At 37.7% G+C, this 18,069-nt stretch overlaps 1 protein-coding gene across 6 annotated transcripts in view; it reads left to right on the plus strand.

The window, feature by feature from the left end:
* The window catches only part of CADPS2 (calcium dependent secretion activator 2), a gene marked incomplete at both ends in the record, with an annotated part of 316,192 nt that overhangs the window by 258,276 nt on the left and 39,847 nt on the right, over window positions 1-18,069 (plus strand). For 3 of the 6 annotated variants that reach the window (XM_082013854.1, XM_082013855.1, XM_082013856.1), the window contains 4 exons: window positions 6,095-6,236; window positions 6,365-6,484; window positions 14,495-14,650; window positions 17,370-17,517. In XM_082013854.1, coding sequence (XP_081869980.1) covers window positions 6,095-6,236; window positions 6,365-6,484; window positions 14,495-14,650; window positions 17,370-17,517 — 566 coding nt within the window. The remainder of the gene's footprint in view (window positions 1-6,094; window positions 6,237-6,364; window positions 6,485-14,494; window positions 14,651-17,369; window positions 17,518-18,069) is intronic. The other 3 variants (XM_082013857.1, XM_082013858.1, XM_082013859.1) reach the window with 1 other exon arrangement.

The raw sequence follows: 18,069 nt of genomic DNA on the forward strand, positions 1-18,069 counted from the left end.
GTAAAGATAGATTGAGAACAAAAATCTAAAAAGGGAAAAACTGGAACGTGGTCTCATGAGGATAAAAAGGCTAGTGTTAATAATTAACAAGGAGAGCGAAGTGGAGTAAATTAGCCATAATAGAGCCCACAGTGACTGCAAAGTCACCTCTCATTATCAAAAAACTCATTAGGAAATGAAGAGGTGGAAATCCCACTGGGTTATTCTCACTCTCCGGCTATATCAGAGATTACTTTTCAGATTTCTTTCAAATGAAGAACTGTTAGGTCACCATATTGCATATCAGGTTAATCTTCAGTGAAATTTGGAGGACTGACACCTGCGTGTTATTCTATCTCAAGAGCATTAAATGAGCTCTAAATCTTTGATGCAGGAGTCAGTTTTCACGTAAACCTGACATGAGCAAACTCCTAACAATAAAGAAACAATCTAACATTTACAGCATTAAAGAAAACTTACATGTAAGACTATTTTTATAACTATGTCACTAAAATACAATATTAGACTGTGCGATAATGAAAATACATAGTCTTTGCTATTCACGTAATGCTAAATGTGTTATTTTACATAGTATACAAAACACTGTACAAGATTTGAGCTGAATACTTCAAAGCCAATATTCATTTAACAATGAGAAAAAAATGCATTTCCCAATACAGGGTATAGCTTTTAATGAAGTAAAAGCAAGCAGGAAAGGTGAGTCCTGTCTGAAGCTTCACATTTCTGTTATGAAGCACTCCATTTTGAGTCAGTTTAAGCTTCTCCATTTTTTTCGGTCCTTATTCCATAATAATTAATAGTTCACCAGTGAGTTCATCAGTGATTGCTTTCCTGTTAAGTCTAACGGAAGAATTACTTAAAAAAATGAATGGAGGAGTATGATCTTCCTGTCCTACAAAATATTTCAGCTTTTCTGACAAGAGCTAACAAATAACAAAAAGTTATTTAAAAAATTACATTTACTGTGGAGATGAGTAATAGACTGTAGATAAATTTGTGGTGATTTTTCGAAATGAAAAAGTTTGAAAAAGGTATTGTAGCTGCTTTTATAGTATACATTTTAATGATCTCCAGAGTTTCTATTGTTCATACACAACTATGCCTGACTGTAAAGCTTTGCAGATTTTACAGAGAAAACCATACCCAGAGAAAACCATCCAATTTTTTTCCAGAATTGGATATTCGTAGAGGGAAGAAATACATGGTTGTCCCAGGGTTGTGTCTTATTTTCTGGAATAGCCATGTTATTTTTTGTCCACAGAGCCTATAAATTGTATTATGAATGGGCCTGCTCTAGAGGGCAATTTACTTTCTATAATTGTTTAGTTACTCAGATTAATCAGGTTTTTAGCACTTCATGACAGACATGTATTAATTCCTCTTCATTTAAGATGGTGTCAGAGATATCTTTGAGTGGCATATGCCTAGTTACATGAAGAGTCTATATATGTGGCCTATTTTAGAGGTTTTTCAATGGTATATAAAATATTCTGCTCCTTTCCTCACCAAGTTTTCTTCCCAAGTATTACTTCCTGACACTATGTACTGTGCTGTTCCTCAGCATCATTGCATTACTACGTTGGCACGAATCGGTCAAAACTAGCAGTGTTATAAAGTTAACTCATAATCTTCATTTTCCATCAAGCATTGCTCAGCAGAATGTCTGTGTGCCTGCTCGAACTCAGCCGTGGTACACCTGTAGACAGTGTGATGGTGCTGATTGAGAAAAACCAGCATGTTGAGTGTTAGCCTTTTGAAAGCCATTGCCATTATCATGGCTATTGATTTCAAGCAGGAATTCTCTGATATGTTTTTTCCACTGCTGCTGTTGCTAGTAGTGGAGTGGCAAACACCACCAAAGACAGAATCGCCTTCCTGATTTGTTTACAGCCTGAGTACCACGTTCGTACCAGAATTTGTGTATAACATCATAGCCCTCATCTTAAACTACAGGGTGGAGATAGAAAACAATTTGGATTTAAGGTAATCAGGGCAAACCCACACCGATACCTCTCATCCAACCTTACACTTCTCATTAATTGTAGCGAGAATCTTTGCTTAGATCAGGGACCTAAAATTTTTGCTCAGTCCTATTAGGAGTTGCTTTGAAATCATAACCTGCCTTCAGCGAAGAGCTATGTGTTTTGGTTGCTGATATTGAGGGCTAACTCAAGCTGTATTATCGCTTACCAGAATATCCAATAACCTTTTTGACTGAATGCTTGTTTTAAGCACAAGAAAATTGTGCAAGAAGCTGTCCATGTCACTCTGTCTTGTAAAGATGAAATAAATTTTCAGCTTGCTTCCACACAGTACATCTTTCAAGTTCACATTTAAAGTGTGTCTGTTATGTAAAAATACACAACAATTTGCAGTTTTCACCACAATTTAAGCAAATGGTTAATAAATGCTCTGTGGAGGCAGAATGTGATATCAACAGGCAATGAATGGAACTACAAACTTTCTTTTTACAGGTTATTGGGTGATTTTTCAACCGCTATGAATAGAATTGGATTCTATTTGGTTAGAATTCTATTCTCTTTGGTTGGAGCCAAAGGAAGTTTCCTTCCTGAAATTTACTGGTTTTATTTTGTATTTTAAAATATGCCAGAAAATCCAAGTGGTGCCTTCCAGAGGATCCTGTGGAGAGCATGATAATTGTAGACTGTCTGCCAAAGTGATAATTTTGTTAGTGGAAAAGAGACTCGTGTTAACCTGTATCATTCTTCCTTTCCTTTGATTCTGCAGAAGCTCTTGAGGACGGCTTAACACACTGACTCCAGGATAACTCCTAAACTTTGCCTGTATAAACAAAAGCGAAGCAAGCCCCACAGCTTCTGATGTACACAAGCACAGTCGATTCTCTTCCTGCTATTAGAGGAGAAACCTCATTACAGTGCTGTGTTATTAGACTGTACTCTTCATATCTGGGCTTTTCTTGTCATATTTTAATATATTTCAGCAACCTAATGTGTAGAAGTTGAATAACTTCCATTTTAAACTTAAGTACCTCAAGAATTTTTCATTTGGGATCTCTCTGTTCCTGCAATCCGTTTTCCATCAGTATTGTATATGCATTAGCTTGCCCTGGCATAGACTTTCATTTTGTTGTTGTTTGTGTGAACATGAGATGGCTCATATGAAGAGGGTGTGGGGAGTCTATATTGACAAGACAATGGAGAATTAAGCTACATAGCTTTGAACACAAGTGGTAGTTGAGGGATTTGAAGTGTGGCATTTCCTCAAGGATCTCTTGTTTCCCATTTGCTTTGATGCACAAGGTGGTACCTTTTGGCAAGATCAATTCTAATCATAGGGTAGAGTGCCATGAGTCTGCTGATGATACTCAACTATATCACCTACCCCTGCACTCTGAGTTCTTTCCCTGCCCTGCAGTAATCCTTGACAGAGATCTCCAGATGGGTAAATCAGAGCTGCCATGTCCTCAGCCCTGGGAAAACAGAATGCTTACCGAGTTGTCGATCCGAGATGGCTCTCTCATGTGCATGCCCACCTACAGAGGGATCTCTGTGGAGTTGCAGTCAGATTAAGAGTCTTGGTATCATTTTGTAAAGTTTCACTTCCCTGCAAAGACTGCTATCAGGCTGTTTGGAAAATGATTCACCTTTTTAAGTTGAACAGCTTTTATTGCCTGTGACTTCTTTAAATTTCATTCTGACTGTGGAATAACAAGAGTTGCCCTCCTGCCCATGAGGCTTTATTATTATAATTCCCAGAGTAGCGCTTGTAGCAGAGCATTTCTGTGGTGTGCTCAGAAGACAGTAAACTACGAGCTCATCCCTTCAAGTAACTGTGATTGCCTGATTAATGCCAGTCCTGCACTGATTCACTAAAAAATAGCAAAATTGACTTAATTGACACAGTCGTATTCTTAGTGTTGTTTTTAAGCTCAAAGTTGCCTTGAAAAATCAGCCTAATATGTAGCTTGATACCAGCCACCTTTTGTTCCTCATCAGCTGTTTACTGTGAAAAACACAGCGTATGGGCAAGCTTCCACACCTTTGCATTAATATCCAAATCCTTCTCAGTGGTTATTATTGCTGATCACAGATGCTACAGTTTTAAGATATATAAATATATAAATATAAGGAAAAATAGCACTGGTTTGAGTGCCTGATACGCGAATAATTATGCCAGAAATAGCTAACAAGGAGTTCTATGCTCTCTTACAAGAGCAGTGTAAATAATGGAGCATGTTTGTAATGGACTCATAGGTGCTCTCAAGGGTGGATTCTCAAGTGTTTAATAAGAGATGAGCCTATGCCGCTGCCTTTTTCTCAGTGGAAACCCTAATAATCTCTGCCTGCTACTTAGCTGCCTGTTTTCATGAAACTTCATATATCTGATATCTCCACCCCTGTGTGTCATATGGTTGAAAATAGCTAAAAGTTTCAAAATTCTTAGCAAGTGTGAGGCAGGTGAGCAAAAACGGAGCGAGCTGATCGCATTAGTATCCTTAGATAAAAGTGATTGATACATAATTTCCCATTACTCTACAAGGATGTTTTCAAGAAAATAGTTCTTGCTTTCAGATCATTGTGTTCAAGAAAAAAAAAATATTACTGTCCAGACATTCAGCAACAAAGGCACTTCCTTGAAATACCAGTAGCAATAAGGAACTGAAACTTGATGACACATTTCCCCCATAGTCGCTCTCTCTCCCAGGTTCAGTTTGCATTGGACATCATTCAGGAATGGAAGACAAAGATGTTTCTGGAAGTTACAGAAATTATGTGTATATATCATGCATCAAGTTGTACCAGTAGTGGAACAAGAGGGTTTGTGATTTTGTGAGATGATTTCCAGGGTTTTGCCCCATGATCCAGCCTTTTCTTCTTAGGAAGAGGAGGAAGCCACCCCAAAATGCAGTTGTGGTACCCAGCCAAATCAAATGAGAAACCTGGATGCAGGAATAGGTGGGAGGAGAAACCCACAAGAGAATTTAAAACAAGGGAGTATGGGTGAGAGAAAAGGAGGGCTGTCAAAATCATGAAAATTTCTCTCTGTGGCTTAGCTTGCCTGTATGATTTCTGTGTACACATGGGACTATTCTTATAGGACCTAATAATAGTGCTGGATTAGTGGATGAACACAGACACATTCAAAACATGAAACTGATATACTCCCTTGGTGAGACAAGACACAAGTGTGCTGAGTTAGGATTTGCTAAGAGAACATTTCAGGGAGTACAGGGACAAGCAGTGGTGGTGGCAAACTAATTGTCAGATTTTAAGACAAGCAGTGGTGGTGGCAAACTAATTGTCAGATTTTAAGCATCTTCAGTTTGCATTGTGTATACCATTTTTCATGCAGTAAGCCCCATCTGTGAAGCAGATAATTTTCTACTGCATATAGCTACTTTACTTTCCTTGAGTAATATGCTTCCTGCTTGTAGCGTGCTCACCAGTCAACTCCATTTCTTTCAAAAAGCAAGAGAACACCTCTAGGAGTGTAATGTTGTCAGCTTCCCCAAGTAAGTGCTTTAGGCAACTAGTTTTCAGGACTTCCTTTAAATAGTTATAAAACTACAGTTGCTGTAAAGTTGGAGATAATCACACCAGAGAATTAGCAAACTTCCAGAAGGGAAGCGTAGATGCAGCATCCTTTAAAATTTTGCAAGACCGTTGAGAGGGCAGAGGAGAGGCAAGTGTGGCTGCTGGGGCTGAGTTTCATGTGAACACAGACTGTCTGGGGCATACTTTTGTTTGTGGGGGTCTTGGTGAGGTCTGTCCCAACATGTCAGGATGGGAAAAGCCAGGAGTCTGGTGGTGAGCTCTTACTAATTTATTAATTTATTATTTATTAATTTTAACAAGATGCAAAAGTGTTCTGTTTCAACAAACAACTTCAGTATGTGCCTAATTTTCATAACAGTAACAGTTTAAAATGTCCTGCAGCATCCTCATGGAGCACTTCATTTATCTTTTATGAACTGTATTTCCTACACAAGCTGGATCTTGTTCTTAAAATGCTTTTGTGTACTAAAACATTTTAAGAGATAATTTTTCCTATAGCAAAATAACGTAGGGGAAAGGCCTGACATTTTTTATTTGTGTTTTGTTTGTTTTTAAAGCATTTTTGTGCAATGGAAAGTTTCACAAGCACTTGCAAGAAATTTTTGTTCCCATGGTCATCCGCTACATCGATCTCATGGAATCATCAATTGCCCAGTCCATTCACAGAGGTCTTGAACAAGAGTCATGGCAACCTGTCAAGTAAGTGCTTTCTACAATATCAAACAAAGCACCTGCCTGTAGCTTTCTGTCTAATCAGATGTTCTCACCCATTGTCCTCTAAATATTCTATTTTTTATTGTATTCCTACATTGTTTATTTCTTCACAGGAGCATCACCAACAGTCTTCCTAATGTAGCTCTTCCAAAAGTTCCAAGTTTGCCTCTTAATCTTCCACAAATACCTAGCTTTACTACACCAACCTGGATGACTTCTTTGTATGACTCCACGTGTGTATTCTTCAATAACCTTCTGACTGTATGTCAGCTCTGCATGGCCTTGCTAGTGTCCTGTGCAGCTGTATTTGGATTGCATGGTGTTTATCATCTCTCAGTTGGAAATTATTGTTTCTTGGGAGGGAGCCAAGCATGGACTGTTAGTTGCGCTTTCTAGTGCATTAAAATGTAGCAGTCTTAAACCTAGTAACTTACAAAACCAACTTGGCAAAGGTTTGTCATAGTATGAATGGTGTTTAGTACCCTAAACAACCTAATGAATCTTCTGAATTAATAAGCAATAGGGAACCTTTTGGATAATTGATTTTAGGTCATGGTTTTGTAAAGCGAGGCAGCCCATCATTTTTGCATAGGTTTGATTAGCTAGTTGATTATAGATATTGGTTCTGAAAATCATTGATTGCAAATATTGTCATTAGAATAAATATCCATGTTACAGGGAAATAGTAAAAGGTTAATAAGTGCCCAGAACAGAATTACATCCTTTTCTTTGTCTGTTTGGGGAAAAAAAAATAAAATAGAGCAGACATGCCCTGTTCTGTGGGAATATTCCCATAGTTACTGGCCAGATTTATGTGTGAGGACACATTCATGTACATTAGAGAAAGGCAGAACCTTATTTTAGCTAAAGGTTTATTAGGAAAGGATGAATGTGAAAGACTTCAAAAAACATACGTTCAAGACGCAAAGCTTGATAAGATGATTTCAAGCCAAGTATTGCTTTCTCAAGTTTTATGACGGAGTTAAACACTCCTAACAAGCACTCAGATCCATCACTGCAAGAGTTCATAGTTTGTGCTCTGCCAGACTTCTGGCACTTGTCTGTTGAGTATTATGATTGTTGTTCTGCTGCTAATTCCCCTAAAAGTTGACAAAATTCCTCTTAATCCTTGGCTTTGGTACCTTTTGTGTTTACTATAATAACGTTAGGTTTCTCCTGATGTGCTTATGCAAGTCATTTGAGCTTTGAATACAAATTAATTGGTCTTCTGCTACTCAAATTCCTTTCTGTTATTCCCATCCTTTCAAGGGTTACTTTTCTTTTTAAAGAATAGCTTTCAGAGTTAAGAGTTGTTACAATCTTAGATGTGGTCTTTTTATAGTCTGTATTCTAGCAGCCCCATCCAGTAAAAATAACCTGTACATATTAAAATTCGTGTATTTTTAATATTGAATTTATAATTAATATATAATAAATATGGATTCTGATTGGAGGATTATAGTGGTAGATCTTTCCTAAGTGAAGGTTTTGGTGTAGCAATAAATTCCTAGACTGTATTGTCAAAAAATGTGCCAGTATAGTGAAATTCAGCCATTGGCTCATCCCCCTTGCCCATCTTCTGATATTAAGGTTCGTGGTGTGTATGGCAAAGTATGCATAACATCCTAAACTAATCAATGAGGTTTTCAAAGCATTTGGTGAACACTGAGGTTGACGTGTGCTGTAAGCACTTGCGAGCAGTAGCTGTCGCTCTGCTGCTTCTCAAGAGAAGTGGGGACAAGCGGTGTCCCCGCTGCGGTGTGGCCTTTGTAAGGTCATCATCCGCTTTCAGCCACCCTGCACAGCATGTGAGAAGAGGTCTGCCAAGGTGCTGTCTCCGTTGTAGGCACATCTTCATGTTCTTTTTCCCCAAACATACAGCTTTGAAGTTGTATTTTATGAAATATGTATAAATTGTCATTCAAGGTTGTAGGTAGTATTAAGTTACCTTTGTAATACTGTGGAATTCAGGTAGTATTTTAAGAATCAGCTTACCTACATCCTACTGAAGAGCCAGGTAACTTCTCAGAATGGCCATGTATTGTATTTGGATCAAAAAATAGAAGTGAAGGCACTGTAAGCCAGTTATTCCCCCTCCAAAGCTAACGAGTTTCCTCTTTCCTGCTAGTTATGGTGTCTCAGCTTCACTATTACATGAAAGAAAGGCGCATTTTATTTCCCCCACTTCTCCCATCCCATCCTTTTCAGGGAGATCAAAGCTTCCTCTTTCTAGTTAAATTCTCCAGTGAGGAGTAACCAAATACCTAGGCTCCAATACCTGTTAAGCAAAACCCAGTGTTTCCTGTCCCATTTTCCCTTTCGATGTGATGAACACCCACCTTAAATGGACTACAGCGGCATATTGTATTGTACATAATCAGTGGAGGCACCTAAATTCAGGAGCCCAGGCCCTGCTTTGTCATTCATCGCAGGTGGCTCCTTCTCCTCATTTGACTTCCCCAAGTCTTTCTCTCCCCATCCACTGTGCTCCCTCCTCCTGGCCACACAGCTGATACTTTGGCAAGAAGATGACTACGTGTGTCACTAAGTTGCGCTGGACTTCTCTCTTTCTGTTTGAAAGTGGTAATTTTGGTGAATTAATCATTATCAGTTTGAATTGCACAATGGAGAATCTACAGGCAAAAAGAATGAGAAAAAGCAGTCTGTGAGCCAACTCAGTTATAGTTAGATGCTTACTGAGAATGCCAAGTCCTGTGCCTATTTTTTCTGCAATAGGAAGACATTTCATATTCTCCAAAGTTTACTAATGTTCATGTTCATGCTCTTGTGTTTATGTTTAAGTCCATTCACGCTCAACAGAGCTATTGTACCTAAGAACTTTCGCTGAAGAGCAAGAGTTGAAAATATATTCAGTTAGGCATTTCTTTGTGTGCTTTATTGATGAAAATAGATTTTCCTCTCTTTCACATAAAAGTTGCTGCAATTCTTTTGAACATTACTAGAGAAGATTGTTTATATTGTTTAATTAACTTGCTTTTTTCTTTTTTCCTTGATCACATATTTTGGAGCAGTAAATGTATGCTGCTTGTAACAGCACTTAGGAAGATCATTACCTCATTTTCAATTGTTTTGGCTTAACCTTTTATTATTGGGCATTGGAAAAGGAAATCTGAAAAGGGGCATAGTGTTATGAGGAGTAGTCTGTTTTTCTTGATTGGTCTCAGAGGACACCTTGGCTAGACATGCAGAGCACTGTGGATTACTGTTCCATTTGGCTGAAGACAACATCCTTAAAGAGCAAAAAACTTTTAATATTCTGTAAAAGCTTCTAATCAGCCAAAATGAGGGTTTTTTTTTTTTCCTTACTTGTTCATTAATTCAAATGTAGTACTTTAAATCACATTTTTGTTCCATTTCATGATTTAAATTTAATTTCTCTGCCTTTTCTGGACCTGGATTTAAGTTACATTTGTGGGTGACTTTAATTGTTCATGGTTTAATTAATATATTATGATTTTCAGTGCAGACGTGACATAATTCACTGACCGAAAATATTGTAGATACAGACCTGAGGTTGTCTGTTGCTATCTGGTGCCGGTCTACAGCATCAGGTTCAGCAAAACTCAAGGCTGGGAAAACATGGAATAAGCTACATGCTTGCAGGAGAATAGTCCTGTCTTGTCTTCCAGCCAGAATAGGCAACATCAAAGGAAATGTGTCAGCTATAATCTTCCTGCTATGGCTCAGCTGCAATGAGTGACAAGAGGGACTGGCTGGAGCAGCCACAGTGCTCTGATTGTGACATGAAGGGATCTGATCTGAATGTGTCTGAGCTCTCACGCTGGACCTCTCTGTGCGTTTGTGCATGCGGAATAAGTCAGTAGGCCACGTTTCAGCGCTGGTTTGGGGGGTTGCATCTGTAGTGCCACATAGGTTCCTGTCATAGTGCTTCCCTCCACTAAAGGGGTAAGGGGCCACGATCTGTTTTTAAGGATGGGTATTTAAAAGTATAACCATGACTGATGGAATTTATCTGATCTGCTTTCTATGGAATAAGGAGTTTTGAATATAGCTAGTTCCTATTGAGCATTCTGGAAGATGAATGTATATTGTGGGCCAAATTTCTCTTCTTCCTAAAATACTAACATGCAGGAAGAAAGAAGACTCAAGAAACATGTTTTGGTTGCTTGATCCTCAGGTTGCCTCACTCTTGAACTAAGTAAGAGGAACCATGATGTAACTCTGTCCCTAATATCTTTGAGAGACCATACACAAGCTCTTACTTGTTCTTGCCGAAGTTCTTTTCCGTCCTTGTCCCACATAGGCTGATGGAAAAAAGAGAGATGGGGCTGATTGCCGTTGACTCTGTAACTATTGAAAATCCTTTTCTGTTGGAGAAATTCTCAGTTGACTTTCTGAGCCCTGATTATATGTCTTGAGACAGCATAAAGGAAGTAGAGCTGGAACTCACAAGCTGGGAGCTCACAAAGGACATAAAGCTAGTGCCCTGTTTTGAAAATAGTACCCACAAAACACTAATGGGTAGTAACTCAGTAATAACCTTAAAAAAAAGATAATTGCAGTAATTTATAAAATCACCATCATTGCCCTTGGTAAATTTTACAAGAATGGAAGCTGGCTGCTTTTTAATCTTGTGGTTGATTGAGAATGTCCTTAGATATTTAATATTTCTCCTATATTTTTATATCCCAAGCTACTCTATGGAGTTTCATATTTAGGCAAGAAATTATATGTTCTACATCTACCCTGGAGTCATGTGTGTGCTGATCTTGCAGTCAGCATGCTTTATTAGTGGACTGTTTGACTAATTGCTACTGCTTAGGTAGCTGGCAAGCCTGGTGGGAAGCTGCCTCTCTCAGCTGCCAGTGGATAAGTGAATTGCTTAGGAGGCTGTACGCAGCTCCTAAGTTTAATATTCTGCAGGGTCTTCGGGAAACATTATGTCTTGAACCCTTTTTGTTGTGTTGCAAAAAAGACGCAAGTACGATGCAAGACATAAAGCCATAATAGAATTTAAGTTAAAACGGACCTCTGGAGATACCTGGTCCACTCTCCCAGTCAAAATGTGAACAAATACAAAGTTAAATTGCCATTAAAAAAAAATATGTAAGATGGGCATAATATTTGCCTCTTTTAATCATTGGAAACTTTCTCTTACTGCCATGACCTATTAAAAAGAGCGAACAACTAGACAGTACCTTTTGCACGAACAACTAATGCTGAAAGCTTAAGTTTTGACCAGCAAACAGTGGAGTTTGTGCTTAATTTTAAAAATACGGATAGCTATATTGAATATAGATTTTAAAGAAAGAGTACCAGTTCAGTATCCTGGTAGAGCGATATTATTCCATTCATTAGATTGAAGCAGCTTTACCATACATGTTCAAATAAAAACTTTTCAATAGCCAAGAATGTGTCCTGTCCCTTCACCAAAAAAGAAAAAAAAAAAAAAAGGGTTCTGGAATTATGGATTGAAATGCTTTGGTGGTTTGATTTGAATGCAGGAATTCCTCCTGCTTCCAGGAGGAGGTAAAACTTAGTTTGGCTCTTCTTCATGTTACACTTTATAGAGTATTAAACCCTGAAGTGACATAACCAGCTCTTAGTGGAGAAAGCAAATCTATAGACTGTACAACCACTTCAGGGTATTGAGATGTGTGCTGACAATTAATACTATTTCTAATGCTTTTACTGAATAAGGGCCAGGAAAAATCCTAAAATCCAGATAAAACAACTATCTGGTACAAATAGCAGTAACGAGGTGATTGAAATCACAGTTTTCTGCACCATGTAACAAACAAATTAGACGTTTGTGTCTGGATGTGTGAACTAGGAACAAGCGGTTTCTGTTGTAGCACTTAATTTTCCTTCCCCATCTTATTAGTATAATATGTTAGTCAAATTCAAATGTCATTGGACAATGCTGAATAAAAAATTGAAGAACGGAAGCTCAAAATGATATGAAAAGAGAATGAACGAGTTAGTGTTTCATGAACCTGTGTCTATTATTACATTTATTATAATTGTGAAACTTTATTTGGTAGCCTAATGAAGCCAAATTAAGTGGCTACCAGGGAGTGAACGTGCATAAGAATACATTTTTGTTATTGAGAGCGCATTAGTCCTCCTGAGTCCTAAAGAATTTCATTTGGAATTCCATTAGGTGAAAAAGAAAAAAATATGGAAGAACAAAAAATGGGTAAATTGTATGATCTCATGATGAAAAATTGTAGTTGTTTCTTGAGAAAGTATGGTTTGTTTTCTAGAAAATACATGTTCTTATCAACTTTAATATATATACTGAGATTGTCTCCACTTCTGTCCCTATATAATTTGTCTTACTCTTTTACCCCAGTTACCTGAAAAATTGACTTCATGACTTTTGAATCAAATAATGTGTATAACGTAGCATCTGCAAATTCACTGACTGCCAGCATACACAGCAGCTGTAATGAAATCTTCTCGTATAACTTAAGAAACAGTCTAACAGGATTATAAACTTTCTGAGAAGTTTTGGTGGTTTGTGATTTCTATTTCTTAATTAAACTTAGTGGGGTATAAAAGTGCTCTGTATTCAGGTCCAGCCTGAGCAGGCACTGTCCCTATGCAAGTTGTAATCTTAGCAGCCCCACGGGCCTTTCTCCCGTTTCTGCTATTTTCTTTCAGGAGCACGGTACGATGTAAAATTAACAATTACTGTTTAAAACAAGTGGGGAAAATATGCACGATATCGGAAAAGCCTGTCTAAAACTGCGGCATTTCCTGCTATGCCTAGCGAAAGCATCGAAACGTGCACCATTTAAAACCGAAGCCGAAGTCAAGTTGCATTGCTGGGCGCCAGCCTTTTCCGCAGGCAGGCACCACCGCTCCCAGCCTGGCACCCGCTGCCCAGCCCCTGCGGGCTGCCCCGCGCCTGGCCCGGCAGCCCCTTTGGCACGAGCCGGCGTTGCGGGAGGCAGCGATGGCTCTGAAGTCGTGGGAGCATTGGGGCAACAGGGCGGTTGGGTGGGACTGGAAGGTGTCCGGGGTGCTGTGAGAACGAAGCGGTGCTCCTGCTGCATCCCTGCTGCCTCTTCAGAGCCCTGAACGCCTGCTGTGCTTTGCTTCACTTCACCGCCCGCTGTCTCTGCCAGCCGGGCGGGAACCGGCGGTGCTGCTACTGTCCGAGGGGTGCGTTAGGCAGTCAGGTATTAGAGGTCCTTTCTGTTTTTTTCATTTGTTTTTCAGTGTGACCCTGCTCTGTGCTGAGCACACCCAGCACTCGCTGGCTCCTTCCATGAGAGCTGGGATCCCTTAACACTTTGACAATTATATTCCTTAGTCATGGGGCGGAAGAAAGAAAACGGCGGCAGCGACATGTTTAAACTATTTGGATCTGAATTGGGACCGTCAGGCTGAGTTTTGGTGGTCACAAACATCCTGGAATGTCATGCTGCGTAGTATAATTGTCCTTAAACAATAACCCAGGCATCACAATGCAACGCATCATGAAAATGTAATTAATCCATGATGACAGTGGAAGTGTAACTGTAGTTACTGCTAAGAGCAGCCTTAAATTGTTGTATCTTATCACAAGCAAATGTCTTTAAATTTAGCAATCGGTTCAGGGTGAAAGAAGCACTTCAAAATTACCTGGAAAATCTGAGATGACACAGAGCCATATTAATCCCTTGGTTGGTTTGTGCACATACTTCTTCAAATAGTTTCTGTTCTCTTTTTTCCACCGGGATCTGATGTTATTCCCTCAGTTAGAATTAATGACAATTCATAAAAGGACTATTTGTCTGGGTATCTCTTTTACAATATTACTACGAGCGTCCTCATTTCTTTGGTAGGCATATCTACCAGAGTTCTGAAGGCAAGAAAACATATGTGCAAAGTCTTCACTGTTTTGAAAATGTCCTTACTAATTAATAATTCCTGTACCCTTTATTCTTCCTGTTATGATCTGAAATTTGAGCAACTTCATTTTCCATATTCCCCATCATCCCGTCTACCTCCCTAGCCTGTCATATTTCTCAGCTAACAGATGAGAAAACTTTACTTTTTTCACCTTAGTGGGAATTATTTTAAATTTTCCATGACCATTTTCACTTTCTTGGAATTAAAGCAACTGTGCTATGAGATACAGTGAAGTGAAGGAGGAAGATGGTGTGATAAGGAAATCTTATTACCTTAGATAATTCTATGGCAACTGGGATAGACATCCATACATTTATCTTCTGTTTCTTGGGGACTTTGTTTTGTTCTGTTTCTTATAGCAATGGCTCAGCTACATCAGAAGATCTCTTCTGGAAACTGGATGCTCTGCAGATGTTTGTTTTTGATCTTCACTGGCCGGAACCAGAATTTGCCCACCATTTAGAGCAGAGACTTAAACTCATGGCCACTGACATGATAGAAGCCTGCGTTAAAAGGTACAGTTGAAATGATCAATTAAAAATTACCATAGGAACAGCCATACTGGCTTGCAGACGTACATCTGTATCAAAATCCTGTCACAGGAATCAGGGCAGCTGTAAAGAAATCATGATGTGTGTATTTCCTAGCATCTGGCAATCAGCAATTTGGCAACATCTAGGAAATAAGAAGGGGAATTTCTACATATCTTGTGAATAGACCCTTAGAAGTGGATAAACCAAATCTGTTTTCTCTTACATACTTGTGGCAAACATTAACAAATCTCAGAATTCTGCTAGAAGAAATTCTTTTTCTTTTCTTACATTTCCCTCTCCCTTACTGTATTATTCTTTATGTTCAGTTAACAATGCTACTTCATTTGTCATTATTTTAGAGTACTTTCTCTAAGAAATGTATTACAAACTAAAGAGTATACAGCATTTCTGCATTTATGCAATAAACAAAGAAAGTCGTCCAACTGAAACTAAGTATTACATTGCCAAGCTTCTGGAAATTATAGAACACATAGTGCTGTTTTTTTCTTGAGCTGTATCTTATACTTATATTCTTTTAAATTAAGTATAGGTGATCTAAAAAGATCTTTGACAAATCTTTCAGCACCTATCACTGAGTGTAGAAAAAATACCTGTATGTCTAAAAAATTTACAGGGATCTCCTATTCGGTGTTTCAGAAGTCATGATCCCACATACAGAGAAAGCTTAGTCTGGACACCTAAAAATATTAATTAAAAAAAAAAATAGAAGAATGGGGAAAAAATAGAGTAAGTTTGTAGTCAATTTAATAGTGTCAATCAGAAAATATACAACACCAATAAAAAAGGCTAAAGAAACAGAGAAGCTTTAACATCCCGTGAGGTTAAATGTGATAATATAGTATTTTATTATTTTCTATTAAACATAACAGGAACAAGGAGAACCTCAGGCTTAGTATTTGAGTCTATTGCTAGAACTACAGTGATGAAATCATGGTAAAAAGGGCAGAAGAATTTCACAAATATTTCTATTTGATTTTGGAAGGAGGATGATATAGTGAATGGAATAAAAGTTTAAGCTCTGTCACAAAGGTAGATATGAGACAGTATCTACATATACAATAACAATTGAAGTTATGTAAGCTTATACCCATCTGTTCTAAAGAGTTTAGCAAAGAAGCTCAGTCAACTGCAAATATCTAACAAATCGTAGAGAAATGGTGAAATCTCAAAGGACTAGAAGACTATCAATGTAATCTTAGTTTAAAAAAACCTAAAATGAGTAGCATTGAGATGCAGTAATATATTGATTATATTGATTATATTGATTTTGAGCCAGGAAAAAAATGAAAAAAATCTTTACGCTAGGACTCTTATCAACAGGACTAAAATACAAAGATGTATATAATTAGTGATAGTTAAAATATTTCATTAAATGAAAAATGAATCTTCTCAAATTCTTCATGTCTTTTTTAAAGACTGTTACAGATTAATGTGGGAAAGGCAATTGTGTTAATATAAATACTTGGATTTCTCCTAGGCAATATATCTAATGCCACATGTTGTCATTATCTAAAACTTTGCACCATACAGATTTGACTGTGTGGATTTTAATAGCACACACAAAATAGGTTAAAAATGGCTCACTGCCAGGATCCCAACCAGAAGCTGAGAAGAGAATTATTAACACAGAGGCATTACAAAAAGAATTCCTTATGGATTGGTTTTTGGTCTGTGATATCAGTCTTGACATCTTTGCTGCTTGCTTTTGTAGAGAATACAAGATTCTGGTGGCAATAAATGAAGGTTCAATTAATATTACAGAATGATCCTAGTATCAATACATAAAATGTATTAATATTTTAGAGTTAATACATAACATACCAGTGTGGATACACTAAGTAAGTTTTAGTGTGGTCAAAGGTTCTGTATGTCAGGTAACAAAGAAAGTAAATTATACCTACAGGATGGATTGTATTAGACAGTAGCAACTCAGAAAAGAATGATGGAACTATTCTATTATAATGCCTATTGTGATACTAATACGATCTATAAGACTTTTTAAAATGGAAATGGAATGCTTCTGTTCCCATCTTAAAATATTGTGTCGTTTCTGGTACCCACAATTAAAAATAAGGCTGGAAATAAAACATTACTTGTATATTTATGTATTCTGAACTATTATAATTTATTTCAGTGACATTGCTCCTTATTTACACTGTTGTGAGAAGAAAATAGGCTTTTTTGTATTAGGTATCTCCTGATACATCTTACTTTTCAATATAAATATTAATATTTGCTTAATAATAAACTCCTTTTCTTCAATAAAATTCTCTTTTCTATTAAAGCCAGAAGAGGATTTTTTAATTCTATTTCTTAGAAGCAAGTATTTGGTATGATAAACTTCATTTTAATGCAGAAGTGCTGGAAAATGTGGGATATTTTCATTGCTTTAAATTTTTCTCAGTCATCATACAAGGAAGCATATTGTTAACTAGTAGGCAAGAAGATAATACTTTTATTATTCAACTGAATTAGCTGAAGCAGTGTAGAACCTTGAGGTTGCCATCAATGCAATTGTTTATTGAATGGGTGATATTATGCACTTGCAGAATTTTATTTCTAAGATGTTCTCACATGCATGTACATTGTTAAGCCAACATGTTTAATAAGGTTTATACATTTGTATACTGGTTATTCAGAATTATCAGACTCATGTTATGAATTATGTTTTAACGAACAGAACAAGAATTGCATTTGAACTCAAGCTGCAAAAGACAAACAAATCAACGGACTTGCGTATCCCTTCTTCTCTGTGTACAATGTTTAATGTCTTAGTTGATGCCAAAAAACAGACAGCTAAGCTCTGCATATTGGATGGGGGGCAAGAGGTAAGTGGAATTTTGTGTGTTTAATTCCTATGTTCAGTTAATCTGAATCATATCACACTGCAGACAACCCTTAGCAGATTAATTTCAAACTGGTTGAAATGTGTCACGTAGCTCTGTTTGTACAGGAGCGTGCATAGGCTGCTCCCAAGAAGGATCATGCAACACACAACCCCTCATCTTCTACCAGAGAAGACACAGAGTGCTTCTGTAATTTATTTGCTTTGACCTGTGAGTCTGTTGAACATTCAGAGGGTTTCTTGACTCACAGCCCCTCCAGGAATTTCTCTTGGGTTGCAGCAGAGAAACAGCCCACTTCAGGACTCTTTTGTAATAGCAAAATAGAGACGAAATGTTGTCCTTTGCAGCCAGGTTTTAAATGAGTAAGATTTGTTTTTAAATGGCTCATATACCCAGCATTCATGCCTGCATACATGCTGAAAACAGAGGAAAGAAAGAATTGGGTAATTTAATGGGGTTTTTTATTTGGTCTCCAAGGACAGGGACCATTTTGGCAGTAGTCTGCTGCCAGGTCTGTAGATACTCCACAATGGA

The sequence above is a fragment of the Phaethon aethereus genome, assembly GCF_964289735.1.
Source record: "Phaethon aethereus genome assembly, chromosome: 1".
In the NCBI taxonomy this organism is placed as follows: domain Eukaryota; kingdom Metazoa; phylum Chordata; class Aves; order Phaethontiformes; family Phaethontidae; genus Phaethon; species Phaethon aethereus.